This window comes from Manacus vitellinus, unplaced genomic scaffold (genome assembly GCF_001715985.3).
Source record: "Manacus vitellinus isolate BGI_N305 unplaced genomic scaffold, ASM171598v3 scaffold_96_pilon, whole genome shotgun sequence".
In the NCBI taxonomy this organism is placed as follows: domain Eukaryota; kingdom Metazoa; phylum Chordata; class Aves; order Passeriformes; family Pipridae; genus Manacus; species Manacus vitellinus.
The window spans coordinates 650,773-667,608 of NW_021940901.1; the positions used below are offsets into that span (position 1 = coordinate 650,773).

A 16,836-nucleotide genomic window follows, 5' to 3' on the forward strand; every position below is an offset into this window, starting at 1 on the left:
TCGGATGATCACAGTGAATACTCTCCCAGTCCTTGTGACATGCAGGGAGGAAAACCAAGGCCTAGGAGTGGCTGCTGAGGAAGATACAACCCAGGAGAAAGTCAAGCAGTAATTATTAACTCTCTACACAGGCTGTTCTGTAGCTGTGAAAAATGGGCCTCCTCTAGGTGACATAAAAGGTGAAGAATCTTCCTGTGTCTCATGAGCAGAGAAACATTTTCCTGGCAGCTGGAGCCATGCTCCCAAAACTACAACCAAAATAGATTGCTCTGTGCTCAGCTCACCTACCATGAATAAGTACTTAATTCATACATCATCCAGTGCAGTATCTCTTTGAAGAATCAGGTGTTTTGGTGGCAAGCCCCACCAAGGTTAACACAGTCCCTGCAGTGCAACAGAACTGCCTTCACAACCTTCTATCCTGGCTCCTCAAAGGACATTTCACATCGTTATTTCCTTCACATTTTCCATGTTGTTTTACATCTTCTCTTTGGGAAGTCAGACACATCAGAATGAGCATCCATGGGACAGGGTGATGGGGGGACCTGGATCTTTCATCTGGGAGTCTTACAAACTGGTTGATTGTGGGAGCAATCACAGATTTGCTTTAAACAGCCCTAAGCATTGCTTCAACTTATTTTTCTTTTTCACCTACTACCTCTAAAAATATTTTTTGTAATTGAAAGACGTTTTATGTTTGTAACATGGTTTGATGAGACAAAACCCAGAACATCTGAGTGAAGAGAGCTCTAAAGAGGGCTCATCAGTAAATGAACACCATGGAACCACTTGATTGTCTAAAAGTAGCATTAATATTAGATACTAAAAGCTAGTACATAAGTGCCATGTGCCAGTCCCCTGTGGTAATACCTGCAGGAGGTGCAGGAGGCCAGTGATGCTCCAGCTGGGTGTTTGCTGGGGATGATCTTAGGGGCCTGAATGGAAGATGAGGGTCTGAGGCTCACAGAAGGAGGCAGCTTGGCCTGCCACTGTGTACGTGCTATTTAACACAAGGGAAATAAACTGTTAACTCCCTGAAGTTTGGTAGGTTTCCTGCTGGTTTAGTTGTAACCCCCCCCCCTTCCCTCTTTGTTTTCAACCCTATTAGCCAAGCAGCATAACAAGAGCCCAGAGAAGAAATTTTATTGATTCTTCTGCCCACCTCCACCCCTCAACACCATAAATTCAAAAGAGATACTCAGGTGATAGAAACTTCTCTTAACTGTTGCTTGCTGGCTTCCTGAAGGGAATACAATCCTCCAAAATGCAAGTGCACTCACAATGCAGTTCATTACACCCTGACACAGCAGCTGAACCTTGGCAGCAAGAGAGAAACCTGCCTAGAAGGGGCAAGAAGCAGGCTCTCACTCAGGTTCTTACTTTCCGCTCTTTAAGCAAAACACCCAGATCTTCTGCTTTAAAACAAAGGCCAAAATGTTTGCAATACTGAAAAAAACCCAACCAGTTTGTTCAAAGAAGGGGGCTCTGGAAAGAGTTTGAGTGAAATGGCCACACTTCACAGGTTTATGGCCCATTCTGTACATGCTTCTTGCTCAACATAATTTATCATTTCTCTTACATTTCATGCAAAGCCAAAAAAATCTTACGATGCAGAAAACATTCAGAAACATGAAACAGTAACAGTCCAGCAAGTGGTCCATCTCTAAATATATAGCCTATTATAGTTACATCCTGTAGTCTACTGATGCACTGTTTTACACTGAATACATCTTTCAGCTAGAAATAATTTTTGTCATCTCAGCAATTCAGTAACAATAGTATAGGCAGCAATAGAAGGTTATTATCATGTTTATTCTGTTTTTTTAGGCACATTAAATCTTTATAAACACCTATGGCTGGAATTGGTTTTTTCCACTCTATAATAAGGACAGTAAAAATAGAATATGCTTTGTGCACCTGTAAATGTCTGGAAACCAACAGGTTTATAAATTTTGAAAGTTATTTACTCTTGGACAATCTGACAATCCAACCTCACCACTTCTCACCATACATCATTTTTGACACTACATAGCCTTGTGTTTTTGAAGAGAGAGTAAATTATCCTAGAAACACTACTCAGAATTCATGAGCATGTCTCAGATTCTAACTTTTACAGAATTATTCTGGCTGTGAAGACTCAAAGGCTTCAATACATCACCTGAAGATTTGGATGCGTACAAACCAAGACTAGATACTTCAGCAATCAAAGAGAGGACTTGCTACAAATCTCAATCCCTACCAGCAGATTCTTATTCAAGGTATAAAACAGATGAACTTCTTGATATTCAAAAAGATGAACATGTAAAGGAATGAAAATTCTCAAATTTCTTACCACTTAATTTCACAGTGTTCCACACATTTTTAAAACGTCTTTCTTCTACCTATGCATTATTAATTTTAACTAATATATTGTGTCATGCAGGTCTATAAAGGTAAAGCTGATGCTGCTAAACCGTGGTCTTCTGAGATGACTAGATCACAAGGCAAAAAGCATTTTAGCCACGCCGTACTTCCTAAGCACGATCGGTATTTATGTACCGTCACTGCGCCTTGCGTTTGCTGGAGCACCAAGGTGAAACGGCAAGTCAGCAGATGCCCTCGCTATGCCCTGGGAAGGGAGGGAAGGAAGGGCTCCGGATGCCACCAGCTGGGCAGCAGGGAGTCTGAGCTGTCCCCTGGCCTGCGGTGACACCTGGCGGCACACAGGGAGAGGAGGGGAGGGCGAGCTCCCCCCGCGGGGTCAGGGGGCCTCCAGGGCTCCTTTGCAGAGCCACTCAGAGACCGGGGCCAGGTGTAGGCTATAAGAGAACGCTTTCAGCGAATGGTCTGCGAAATGCCACAAGACTGTTTCAGAAGGACAGCACTAGTTTCATCATTAATGTAGCTCTTTTTTTTTTTTTTTTTTTTTGAATTTATGTGCGTGCACAACAGATCTAACAAGGGCAGTGTCTGAATTCTGTCCCATCCTGGCAAGCCACAAACACTTGAAGAATCATCTGATTCTAGAAAGGTAAAAGAGATGGGGGGGGGGGGAAGTACCTACTCTGTTCAGCCTATGTAATAACATAATTTCAATAAAATGAATTTTTTTCAATTAAAAAAAATTGTATTTGTCAGACTGAAAGCTTGACACTGAAGAGCATGTGCAGAGAGGCCAGCTACTCCAACACCTGCAGCAGCCACTGCTGCAATAGCCCAAAGGCAATATACCATGTCAAAGACCTGGTGCACAGGTGTCTAAAATCACCACCCCAAACCCCACAATTCCAAAAAGGGGGAAACTGGGCAAAGAATCCTCTGCAGGAGTCAGCTGGTGATCACATTCAGTACGCCACTCCTTCCCAGCATGCCACAGCATTCTCCCAACATCCCTGACAAAACAATTGTTAGTCAGTACTGACTAGTTCTTTGATGGCTCAGTACATTTCGGGGTGGTTTTTTGCCATCCCCTTGACTTAAATAGAAGCTATTAATAGAAGTAAAAGAACTCATCAGCACCTATCCAGAAATGAGTGCTCTGGGGAAAAGGGACTAGAGAGCCACCTTCCTTGAGAGGCCTGTACCATGCTGAGCCTTCCCTGCTTCGCTTTCAGCTCTGTGGCATTAACAACATTTCCATTTCTGAGAGCTTAAAGTTCTCCTCAAAAAATTTATAAATGGACGTATTCTTTGAATCTATCTGGCTTGAAGCACGTTAGTCAATGTCACAGCAAAAATATTCATTGCAGGAAGCTTCCAGAACATGCCACCCGTCATCTTCCACCATTACCAAAAAAGGGAGCATTCATGAAGTACATTTGGCCCTCTTCAGACATTCTTGGGCCTATCCTGCCAGCTAGTGTACTGGGAAAACAAATGGCAATTATGTCCAGAAGAAAACAAGATGCAGGGGCTACACAACCGACACTATTACATACGGGGGACGTGAGATGACAAATTGAGCCCTGCACTTGTTGTGCAAAGAGCTCCTTATCACCCCTTCACTTAACACCTACAAAGGGATGTATGACCATGTCCACCATTTGTATGAGATAGAAGTTCTCACTTTGCTCTCCACTCTCATTCACTAGTTTTTGATGAGAGGGCTGTTGCTGCCACACGAAAAGAAACTTGGCCAAGATTTGGTCAAGCTTTGACTCAACTATCTGAATAAAGTCACAGTCCTGAACCGAATATACCAGGTCCTGGAGTGAGCTCCCACAAAACACCATATCAGGCTTCCCAGAGCCTTACTCAGTCTGAGCTTTGCTAAATTGCTGCTGCAGCACCACTTCAGCACATCTCTCTGCCGACAGCCAAATATTCCCACATGGTACAGCAATGCAACTTCTCCTTTCCTTCACACAAAGAACTTCTGCTGTACTCTTCCACCAAAGGAAAGGAAGCTGAAGGATAAGTATCCATTAACTTGATAACATGCTTCTTACTAAGAAACAGAATAAAGACAAAATAAAAGCTCTGTGTAGACAGCAACAGTTTTTAGTGAAAAATACACACTATATGTGACTTAAGTATCTTGCACCCCATCCTGCCTTCCAAGTTCAAGATACAAGTCAGTTATGTGAATTGTTTTCATACCTAATGGCTGCAAACTTGGCCTCTAAAAAGCCTCTGCTTTGGAGCTTTTGTCATACTTTCAGAGTCACTGCCCTAAATGTGTGACAACATGGCCTTTTTCAAAGAGGTGTTAAATTTTAATCTCAAGAATATATCACAATTAGATAATTTCAGTTATTTAAATAACTTCAACTTTTTTATCAGGGTTAAGTGAGTTGCAAAAGCTGATTTATTTTTCTTTCCTCTTCAGTTTTTCTTGGACAACAGCAATTCAGGGAATTATTTGCTTTTGCTGCCCATGTACAAGCAGCAAGGCCAATAATTACTTCTTTTACATAGGTTAGTATGCTTTGCAGGGTTCAAGAATAAACTAACTTTTTAACATGGATTTCAAAATGAAAACATCAAAAATATAAAGCAAGACAGAGAACAGGCCATAAAACAAGAAACAAAATACTGCCAGATTAATTTATTACGTTTATTTCTATTCCCTTGTAGCTCCCAGAAATGTTCAGTAACAAACTAGTTGTTTTAAAAGGCAAAGACAACATGACAAATATAACACTGAGTACATGATAAACCTCATTAACTTGTGTATAAAACACATTTTAGAACATAGTGAATACATCTTCTCGTGTAATTACCTTTCACAATAATAATTAAATTAATTTCACGTAGAACAAAGCATAAAACTTTTGCACACCATCTCCTCCAGAATATTCAAATGAATACTTTTTATCATTTTATCCTGTTTATATAAGGCGGCTTTCTAAGAGAAGCCAAGTGAACTGCCTATGACCAGCATTTCAGTTAAATCAGCTTTCACTCTCTTGTTTCAAGAGTCCTCTGTAGGGCATATTTCCCCTTTAACCTAAAAGCTGAATGCTTCATTATTTAATGATTTTTAAAGGTTTTTTTAGCACTCCCAGCATCTGATACATGCTGTATTCTTTCAGTTTAGAGCATAATGAATAATTGTAAGCAGAAAGAGAACCTCCCACATCTCCACTCTTGGGAGGAGTAAGCTGCACCAGAAGTTTATTTCCATCTACTGCACTCCCTGGACAAATTAAAATCCTCATGATCTCCACAGCAGCTGCCAGTGAGGTTTAACATTACTGGAACAATAATGTGAACAGACATGGAAGTTGACAGGCATGTGGGTATCTCTTATCAGCTATCACAACTTGAGCAGGAATTCTGTGACCCACTATTAAACTTTTATACTCCTTTATTACATTTGCCATGTTTCTCTCCAGGGGTTGTCTGTTACACTGAAAATGAGTGTAACAGACAACTGGCTTCCAAATATGAGATGCTCATGTAGAAAAAATAAACCCAAAGCATTAGAAAACTTTAAGTAACATCTCTCTTATAGCATAAATCGTGGCAGGCATTAAATTCCAACTGCAAAAGAATTATATTCCTTCCCAAGATCCAAGATTTCTATAATTGCTTCTAAGCACCATTAAAAATACCAGCCAGGACATTACCTCCTTACTTTCTTACCCCAGAGCCTCACTATCCTTCTTAAAAGAAATAAATCTATAGTTTTTTCAGAGTAAGCCCTCAAAAAAAAAAAAAGACTACAGAAGTTACTTTTCCTTTTTCCTTTCTAAATGGACAATAAAAGCCATGCTTGCGAAACATTTACTATTTAAGATAATACCTATTTGATATTTCTTTTCAGATGTCAACTTCCAAAACACAGATTTCAAGTTGTTGTAGATTTAATAGTGTGGATTTTGTCACTGTCCCATTTCAAAACAGCCCTGGAAACCTCAATAAGCAGCACATATTTGTCTGCCAAAAATCACTTGTTTATAGCATTGTCTCTTGGCACATTCTGACTGGAATATTATAATGTCTGTCATCTTCAGTTATGAGAGTCACCACAGGCCAATCCTCCTCCGGGTCATTGGGATAAAGTGTGATGAATTCATCAGTGCTATATTTATAGAGCCGATACACTTGGATGGTATACTGCAGAGCATAAGCAAGAAGAAACATTTCCACCTACATTGCAAAAAAACAAATATATGTGTAAAATTAAACATTCTTTTTACAAGATTTTTCTCATAAAACTACAAAAGTAATACCTATCAGATGTAATTTTTCAAAGAAAAAATTATGAAGTGAGAATGCATTCACATGAACATCTCTACTTCAGTATCTCAATCATATATCTCTATGATAACATGCACTTAACACGAAGCTCTTCAGACCCACAGTGGCATAGTAGGATATTAATCCTAAAGAAAGCTACTTTACACAGAGAATCCGAACTTCCCTTCCACCACAAACAAGCAGGAAAGACGTTCTCTTGTATCAGTATTCATCCTGTTAATTCACTAAACCAGGGAACAGCAGGTTTCAAGCAATGATCATTTCACTCTTAGAGGATACTCTGAACTCTCCAGCCAAATAAAAAGTAAATGGAAAGCCCTTACAACCTGTTGACAGGAGAAGGAATGCAGAGAAAGAAGCTGAAAAAAATCTTCTATCTTGTCTACTACAGTGGCAAGCATACCCTGTTCTAAATAATAATTTACAAAGAATATTGCTGAAATAAACAAATCAAGTCAGCACAAAAATAGGTGATATAACTTCTTGAATAAACCGAGCAGCAAAAAAGTCACCAATGAATCACTTAATTTAAGAGTAGCAGCAAACTGTCTCATCTATACTATAGTTGTCAGATTTTTAAGACAATAAACAGAAACAAAACATAATACTTCCATGCTTCTACTGTCTATAATTAAGTAGTGAATTTAAGTGCAGTATCCCACTTGCAAAGTATTCAATGGGATTTTTTTAAAATGGATGTTTCTAAAATCTTTCAGACTATTCAGCTTATTAACTACTGGACTTTGGTTTGGGTTTTTTTTGTGATATGTGTACCATTTATGCCACATATAATACCAATTGTCATTAGCTTATCAGAATTCACCACATATATGTGCTACATGTGATCTTCTCTTCATAATTTGAGTATCAGCTTTTATGATGATATTTTTTAAAAAGCTAACAGTTAAGAGATTCATACAAGTGTTCTATTAACAGAAAACCCTATTTCCAAAGAATGGTACCTGTCACCTGCCAGACAAAATCCAGCATTTAAAAGGAGGGTCTTTACCAACCCTCACTACAAGCAAGCAGTTCTAATATACTGTTCCCACCAAAAGACCAGACACTACACCATTCCATTTAGTCAGCCCAACAAAAGCTGGATGATTTCTTAAACCACTTGAAACTAAAATGTTCGAAACAGGAAAATAACACTATGAGAACAATCTCTCCTTACTTGTTCAAGGCCTCCAGTGTGACCAATATGATTCAAGTGATTATGCATTAGCTGACAAGGGTTGCTAGATGTATCCCGAGCAAACAGTAACCAGGAGAAGACAGGCACTCTCCTTCCATTTTTATCATCGTTGTATAATTCAATTGCAGTATTAAGCATCAAAAACTTCAGTGCTTCATAGAGACTGTATTCCTCCTCTTCATTTTTAAACAATTTATCACAAGCTTCTTGTTTTTCAATGGGATCCTTGATTTCACTTATATTCCTCCACTAAAAAAAAAAAAAAACAAACCATCACACAACAAATTAATAGCCGTCACCGTGCAAGAGCTGCAAAAAACACTTGTGATTTGTCAGATGCTCAGTACAGGCACTCAGAATTTAATTTACAAAGGGCTTTGTGCCTTTTTAGAAACAAACAAGAATACTTCCACAATTGTAGCCTTATCAAGGTCAGGCTCAGTTAGTCTGATTTTGTTTTAATTGGTCCTTAAGCAAAGTAAAAGGAGGGTATGCTGGAAATTGTTGCAAGATGGCAGAAAAAATACTGTCATGGGACAATAAGCAGTAAGATAATGGTCTTTTTGTTTCTGTACCATAAATCGTACATAATTAATACTCTTTATATTTCTGTTACTCAGAATACGTATTTCAGTCCAGCCTTCAAACTGCTTGAATGCAGCCTTTAAAATACTCTTAAAAACCTTCATAAAAAGACAATATGCATTCACAGTAAGACAGGAACAGCTTAAGCTTTTTCAATAGGTTCCAGAGTTCCTAGAGGGAGAAGGCATGGGGCTAGGTAATACAGAATCAACACTGAAAGGGCACAGCCATGTTCCTGTGACGCTAACCTAGAATAAAAGCATATAAAAATGGAAGAAAACCTACTCCTTTGATATTACTTCAGTTTTGTTCTGTATTTTTCTTTCCTTGACCTGTTCTAGATAGCAACAGGATTTATCCATAGTATATATCATTCCTTCAAATAAATACAAGAAATAATAGAGGTAAAAAGTTACTCTGATACATTGATTTCTTCATTGAAACCTGTCTAACAGTTTTCTGCAGAGCTGCTTGCACATTATTTCCAGCACTGGGCTATCGCAAGCAGTGAAAGATCACACATCTCTCACATATCTGAACAGACATTCTTTACTTGACTCTTTTGCAGTATACATACAGAAAAGTGACTTTCACTCCTGAAAGCATCCTTATGCTAAATTCACCACATTCAAAAATCTTTGACATTTTTTTTATTTGTAAATGACCAAGAATAAAAAAAATACTTTTCCAACCTTTTTCCTTAGAAGTATTAAATATTCTTTAATTTCATCACTTATTTCTCCCATCTTCTTGCCCAGTTTCTGTTTTAGCTGCCACTGCTTGATCCAGTCATACTTGTTCAGCAAGTTTTCAGGAAGCTGGAAGTTGAGGGAAGGGAGCTTAAGTCAAAAGTCTGGAAAGGGAAAGCCACTAACTTGCATATTTTACTTTTTTTCTAAAATTTTGCACCTTAAAACAATCCCTTATATGTTCTTTTGAACAGATGTCACAGTAAGATGATCATAACCAAACACAACTGTCTCTATATTTTTTGGGTAACAGTCAGAATATTGGTCTATTACTATTTACAGATCAACAAAACACCTAAGCACTGGAAAAATTAATCACCAAGTTACTCCTGCCTTTTTTTATTTTTTTTTAATTAAAACAACCTCCCACCAGGAGATAGATGACAGCAACTGTGTTTCAAAGTGTCCCTAAACCAGCAGAAGAGACGACGACGTCCACCACATAATCCAGAAGTCTTGGTGGACTGCAAACTACTTTGTCCAGGACACACAAATTACATTTCCTTTTCAGAGAGCATAATTCAAGCACTCTATGACAGGTTTTTTATTAAAGAAGAAAACAACCTCGGAATTAGTTGATGCACCAGATCATGTTTTAGCCTCAGAACTGCCTCTTTTACTGCTCATGAGCTACACCTGTTAAGAGCTTTTACACTTCTCTTTAAGGAGTGTAAATTGCACGTCCCGTTTTTTATCCTCATCTATTAACCCCTTTTACCACTAGAACTGGAAGACCACCTTGCATCTCACAATGAATTAAATATTTGGCTAGAGCGACACACATGCCATCAGCCACTACCAGCCAGTTTTCATTTTATCAGGATTCCAAATACGTGGCAACCAAATATGTGCCAGATACACACAGATCTTCCCCCTCCAGCCTGGCATCCTATGCTAACAGGACACATAAAACAAAGTAATCAAAAATTACGTGCCAGTAACTTTTACAACTAGAAATGTGCATGTAAACACCATTTAAAATTAAAAACAACAAAACACCAAAAAACTGACAAATTTGTCCTACCAGCTATATGCTGGCAATACTGTACTTGTCACTACACGCATTTATCCTACATGCCTTCTGCTTTGCTGCATAGTACTTTACCATTTCAGTCAGCTGGGTTTGTAGTTGTGCCTTTTTTAAAAAATGTTAATTATCATATGACACATTTTCCTCTATGAACCAGCAGGAAGAAAAAAAGATGAATATCATTAAAAACTGTAAAGTACGCCATTTTTAAAAAAAGTTTGCACACTCTTTAAGAGAGCACTGGGAAACCATGTTCTTTAATGTGATAATGTGGAAATGGTTGTCAGCTGAGAAATGTGTTTTTTTATAAAAAAGAAACCATTTCGCAATGTACTTACTGCTACAGTAAAACATTCATAGAACTATTTTTATCAGTAATTACAAAAACATATCAGGAGATGTTTAATTAACAATGACAGAGACCACAATGAGAAATTTTAAAATGGTCTCTAAAGTTATACAGAAAAATAGCGAGAGCAGTGTGATTCTACCTGGACTGCTACACACAGAGTCTGCATCAGGCATTCACCATTTACACTCCCAGCAGCATCCTGACAAGTGGAACCTTACTCTTCTGAGGTGTGTCACTCTTGTGTAGGCAGCTTCTCACATGTTTCTTCCATGTTCACCAATACCACCAAACGGACTTTGTTGACACAAGACAAATTCTGCAATATTCTTCTTCTGCTCTTAGGAAGACACCTTGCTTTGCTTGCACATCAGTGCTCCATAAGAACTGTTCTTCATATCAGGGTGGAGTTGCTCTTAAGCTTATTTTAAGTAACATTTAAGACACAGGTAATTACACGCATTCTGAAAAGCCTACAGCACCCAATTTACTATTCCACTTCCCAGAAAAACCATGTATGGCACACATGATAATTCTGAAGACAGGGATTTCTCAAATGTTACAATTATTGTCTATATTTTTTGTTATTACCAGCTACCTTGTGGAAAATCTCTTACTGCCATATTATGCAGTAAGAAGAAACCAAGAGAGCAAGATGAAGACAGACAAGTTACGTTACAGTCAGCACTACAGTAACATTTATATACATTACAAATTGGAAACTAAGGGCAGCTGGACTCAATTCCAAGGTGAAAGAATCACTGTGCACAAACAATATTGGACACTAAAACTTCTCAATTCAAAGGATATTGAAAAGTGAGCATAACAGAGAAATGAGATTAAAATTACCAAATAGGTGAGAACAAATATTCCTCTACTGGAAGAAGATCAGAGTTTGAGACATACCATAGTCAAATCCTCACTCTGCAGCCAGCCTGGTAACTGGGTAGCTTGGCTTAATGCCTGGAAAAGAGTTGCTCTGAAAGCACAATAGTTATCACCTCGTATTCTTCGTATAGATGCAAACTTCTGAGCAACTGCTTCATATCCCTAAAAAACACAAAACCCAAATAATGTGAAAGTATTAATAAAACACTTTAAGGTCACACATTGTAGTGTAAAAAATACTGGAATATTAGCATCCAAATAACTAATGCTATTTAAAAAAAAAAAAAAAACAAAACCCACATTTGACCCACCACCCATTTTGGAAGTTCAAATGCTTTTATGTCACAAATTATGCTTCAGAAAAAAACCCACTTCCCTAGTTCTGCTGAAAAACAAACAAGAAACCAAAGAAATCTAAGTAGATAATTGGTTGAGGTATTTGTTTGATGACAGAATATGAACATCATTGAAATATGGGTAGCTAACTCACCTAGGTTTCCAAAAAAAACCCATATAAACACACACACAAGGCTACCTATCATGTTTACAAGAAGTATCAGAAATAGTTAATGCTACTTACCCAACACATGTCACATGTAGCTTGCTTCTGCCTCAGGGAACATTTGTGTTTACACTGAAATATCTTGACACTTGCCTCAGCCCATTTGTTCCCTCCCTGCTGTTCCCATACACACAGTTTTAGCAGAAGCCACAATGTTGAAATGAAACTTCCAAAGCTCAACATGTCTCCCCAGCTAACCTAGCAAGAGCCAATACCCTGTGTTGTCTGTATTTCTTAGTAATCTCTTGAAGGTGGCATCTTTTTATTTATTTATTTATTATGTTTACTCATACATATAATAAATTTTCAAACAGCAACAAAACAATTTTGCTTTATTTTCTACTACTCTAGTTCAAGATTAATATAAGAACACTAGTTCAAAAACTGGAAAAAAAAATTTCAGGAAATTTTAAGAAAACCCATGCCTACTCATTAAAGCTCCCCACCTTAAAAATCATGCAATTCATCAACTTTGGTTATTTGCTTTCTGTCCAAAAATTTGGTAATCCGCTCTGCATTTCAACAGTCCACAAAATTAGCATTTCATGACAATAAACAAAACATAAAACTTCAATTGAAAACAGTAAAGAAGAACAGTATTAATCAAATCCCTACACTATCAGCAAGTAGCCTTACTAAAAACACATTTGGAGTGAGTGCAAAAAGCATCTTCCAGTTATCAGCCACTTCTAAGACCTGGCGATGTAAAACACTGCTACTGCATTTCCTGTCCTAAAGATTGATCCCATAGGAAATCACCTAACAAACATACAAATGAAAAAAAAGCCTAATGAAATTCAACAAAAATAGAACTGCTACCTTTCTCATCCTTTTTGCTACTGGTGTGTTTCCTCTCCATTCTTTTCTACAATACTCCATGATGTCCATTTCAGGTGAAACACTTAGTTTATATTCTGTCAAAATAGAAGACGTAACATTATACAAAAAACAGAACAAGGTAGAAAGTGTGTCAAATTTCTAAATACACTATCACTTTAAAATAATCTTAGTGCCAAACAAAACTGGCAGAACAACTTACAGCAACTAATTATTAGTATGGGAGGGGAAAAAACCAGCTTGCTCTGAAAATTACATGTGAAGAAAAACAATTTTTTTGCCTCCAACAAAACAGAACACTCTGGTCCTCTCTTCCGCAAATACTGTAGAAATTAGTGAAGTACTCTTCATTTTCTTAGCAAGCAGAAAAATATTTCACAAAACTTTCTCTCTTCAGAAAGCAGCCAAACTATCAGGGAAAAAGATGACACATCTTTCTCAATAAGTCAGTGACAACAGTAGAAAGAAGAAATACAGTTTTGTCTCGGAGTCCCAACAGCTTTCATTTCAAAACATATAGCACTGAGGTTAACAAGGCATCAAAGCAACAGATGCTGCTATGACGACTATTGAACCGGTAATTTTCAAGCACAACATTTACTTGTAATATAGGCTGTGACTGCTTTTCAAAGAATTAACATTCTCTGGTCAAGTAACTACATAAACACAGAAATAATACACTAAGACCAACTAATTTTACATTAAATTGATCTTTTTGTGTATTAAACTGTACAATGTACTCAGTCATGATAAGTAACTTCTATTGCACACAGACATCTGTGCACAGAAGTCCTTGGAAATGAGGGTGTCAAAACATCACAAATTAGTGCTACAGTGAACTGTAGCACTTCACACAAAGTTCAATTGTACCTGAAGAGTTTGCCTCACGAAGTAGTATTTTCTCTCTCTCTATTTCTTCTGCATCACGATACATGTCCTCCTCACTGCAATAAAAATTAACACATACCTCATGTAACAGCACAAATCTTACACTCTTTTTCAACCTTTTTACAACTCAGGCAAGTACTGCAGTCTTTCTAAAATTATTTTTTTAACTGAATTTGCTTTCCATCTTACACATTTTCATAGAAGCAACATTAGCTCTCAAATGAATTTGCAAAAGACACAAGCCAACATGCCTTTTTGTTGCATATATGAGTAACACCACCTATGCATGCAACTAAGAACCCATTACTCAACAGAGCTTTGTATCTACACACCACTGGGACTGAGCAACCTGCCCAGTAGTGAGCAGAACATGACAGAGTATGATGAAAAGTAATGAACTATCTGCAGCTGGTTTGAATGTTACTAAGTCAAAGAAGTTCTAACATGATCCAAACTGCAGCATACAGGCTAGCTGAAATCCAGACAAACACTTGAAGGTACGTTGTCTTAAGAATCAAATATCTCCATTTGAGCCTACAGACATTCTGAAGCCAAATTATGACCATCAGGGAGGAAATGGTGGGCTACAAGACTATTGTTTCTACGTACAGCTTAGCATTAACACAAAGAGATCTCACAGCTTGGATGTGAACGTTACTGAGAAAAATGAGGCCCATGCAATGTTCAAAAAACTGACTGTAAATTGCACATTCAAAAACATGAATCTTTAAACATGATTCTAAGTGTCATTTATCATATAATTACACCTAGCAAATAAACTTTCAAAAAATAATCAGTCTCGCAGTTAAAATACTTCAAAAAAACATACACCACCAAACTTATTAGTATCATTTAGGTTTATCACTAAAAAAACTTACACTTAAAGTCTGTATTTTGAAGAAAGCACATGTGCAGAAAAAGCTATCGGGTTTTTATTTATTGCCCACCACTACCAGTAGCTTCTACTCTACTACTCAGAAACCTCAAATACAGTGTGCTTGTAAAAGACCAGGAAGAAATTAAGGCAGTGACCCTGCCCCACCCCCTTACACTACTAAGAGAGGAAGACTGCAAGAAAGGGTTTAATGCAGAAAGCTGGATACACTGCTAAATGATGGCACTGTATTTCTGTTTCTTTATATCCAAACCAGCTTACTCAAATAATTTGCATATATTTCCCATGAGAAGAAAAAAAAGCGTTTAGTATAAAGACCAATATCGGTTAATAGCAGGAAACTCATCTACTATGCTGTCATATCAAACCACAGTTTAGTTTTTACTCAAGTGCTCAAGTAACTGCTTGAAATCTCTTCTGTAACAATACTAAATAATTATCAATTAAAAGAGAAACAACAGAGATGGGAGATACTAAACACACTACTCCACAGTTATTCCATTAGATGGAGAAAGAAGCCACTAATAAACTACAAAAATAAACAAAAAATTATCTAAAGGGTGAAGGTGGCCTTCAAATTTTAAGATGTGACATTTAGACCTATCTCACTAAACCATTAACTAATTTTCCCAAGAAATTTACCTTCATGAACTGAGAGTACCCCTCCCTTTCTACAGAAAAACTATTAATATATTAAAAAAAAAATCCTCACCTTTCCTCAGGTGACTCCACTGCTGAACAGTGGCTAGATGCAGGTAGATACAGTTCACAGTTTCTAGCTTCATCCTGATCTGTCACAAGTGATTTAATAATTTCTGTCTTCTCAGGTCTCCCACTACTTCTGTATACATAGTCTTTACTTATTTCTGATGTAGTTTGCTCTTTCTGGTCTGTAGCCGCATTTGCCGAACCAAGTTCCTCAGAAGCAACACCAACTTCCTTTTTATGCTTCATCAGCTGTGTGGGAACACTCTGCTCTGCAGCTGCAGAAAGGCCGGTTGGTTCTGTCATCCACCCTTGAAAATTATCCTGTCTTTGAAGAATGGAGAAATATATGAAGAGCAGCTCTCACAGAAGAACAAAAGCACATGTTTTAAGAAAACTACAATATTTTAATAGTAATTCTAAGGAGTAATTCTAAGGATTCAGAGCCTACACAGATTTTTCAAAACCAACAACTAAATTCAGAACAGTTCAGTAAAATAGGACAGCTCCCAAGCTATTTTCAAACTCATCCTACTGGCAAGTCAATTCTGCTTATTACCAAGGCTAAGCTGTGCCAGCTTCTCAAACACAACTCGCACTAGAATTAGTGCACTGACTGAACACCTGCTGCTCTCAAGGTGCATTATCATCTAAAAATCCGAGGATTAAAAGAAATCCCAATGAAACAAGTTTCAGTCCTGCAAGACAAGGATTTTTACAAATGCACCTGCTGCAATGTGAAACTTCCATTGCATCAGGATTATGCTTAGTGCAAAAGTTTCCAATCTTTATGCCTTCCAATATGCATTGGAATCCATATCATATCCAATATGACACCCAAGGTATCAAGACAGGATTTCTACGACCCTTTCTAGCAAGCTCTCCAAAGGTTTTGGATGTGACCACATAGCAGATTTTCAGAGATATTTATCTTAAACTGACACATAAACCTCCCCAAAAGTTATGGGTTGCTTTGCAGTTGCTACATTCGTGTTCTAGACACTTCATTGCTACCTCAGCTGGTCACCTCCGAACTCAGAATCTTAATATCCACTCTGTACACCTTAAAACTGAACAACATATTTCCATCTCCAGGTTAAAGCCACCCATCTGCAACAAACCTTTGTTGCAACATCTGTAAACAACAGACGTTACTGCCCTTTGGCACACAAGCCCTGCTGTGTACCAAGCAGTCCCACAGCACAGCTCAGGACTAGAGTTCATGGAACCCCAGAATAGCCTGGGTTGGAAGGGACTTTAAATATCACCTAGTTGCAATCCCCCTTCTGTGGGCAGGGACACCTTCCAATAGACCAAGTTGCTCAGAGCTCCTTCCAATCTGGCCTTGAACACTTCCAAGGATGGGGCATCTACAGCTTCTGTGGACGACCTGTTCTAGTGCCTCACCTCCCCTCTTTCAGTTTGAAATCACTGCCCCTTGTCCTGTCACTACATGCCTTAAAAAG

General features: G+C 37.9%; 1 protein-coding gene across 1 annotated transcript; it reads right to left on the reverse strand.

Moving 5' to 3' along the window:
- Nucleotides 1-5,014: 5,014 nt before the first annotated feature.
- Nucleotides 5,015-15,717, reverse strand: OTULIN (OTU deubiquitinase with linear linkage specificity). Its single transcript, XM_018086488.2, has 7 exons — nt 15,378-15,717; nt 13,753-13,826; nt 12,865-12,959; nt 11,502-11,645; nt 9,160-9,285; nt 7,862-8,131; nt 5,015-6,573 (listed from the first exon to the last, which is right to left on the reverse strand). Exons 1-7 carry the CDS (start codon nt 15,674-15,676, stop codon nt 6,379-6,381), a joined length of 1,203 nt encoding a protein of 400 aa, XP_017941977.1. The 5' UTR covers nt 15,677-15,717; the 3' UTR covers nt 5,015-6,378.
- Between the last annotated feature and the right edge of the window lie 1,119 nt (nt 15,718-16,836).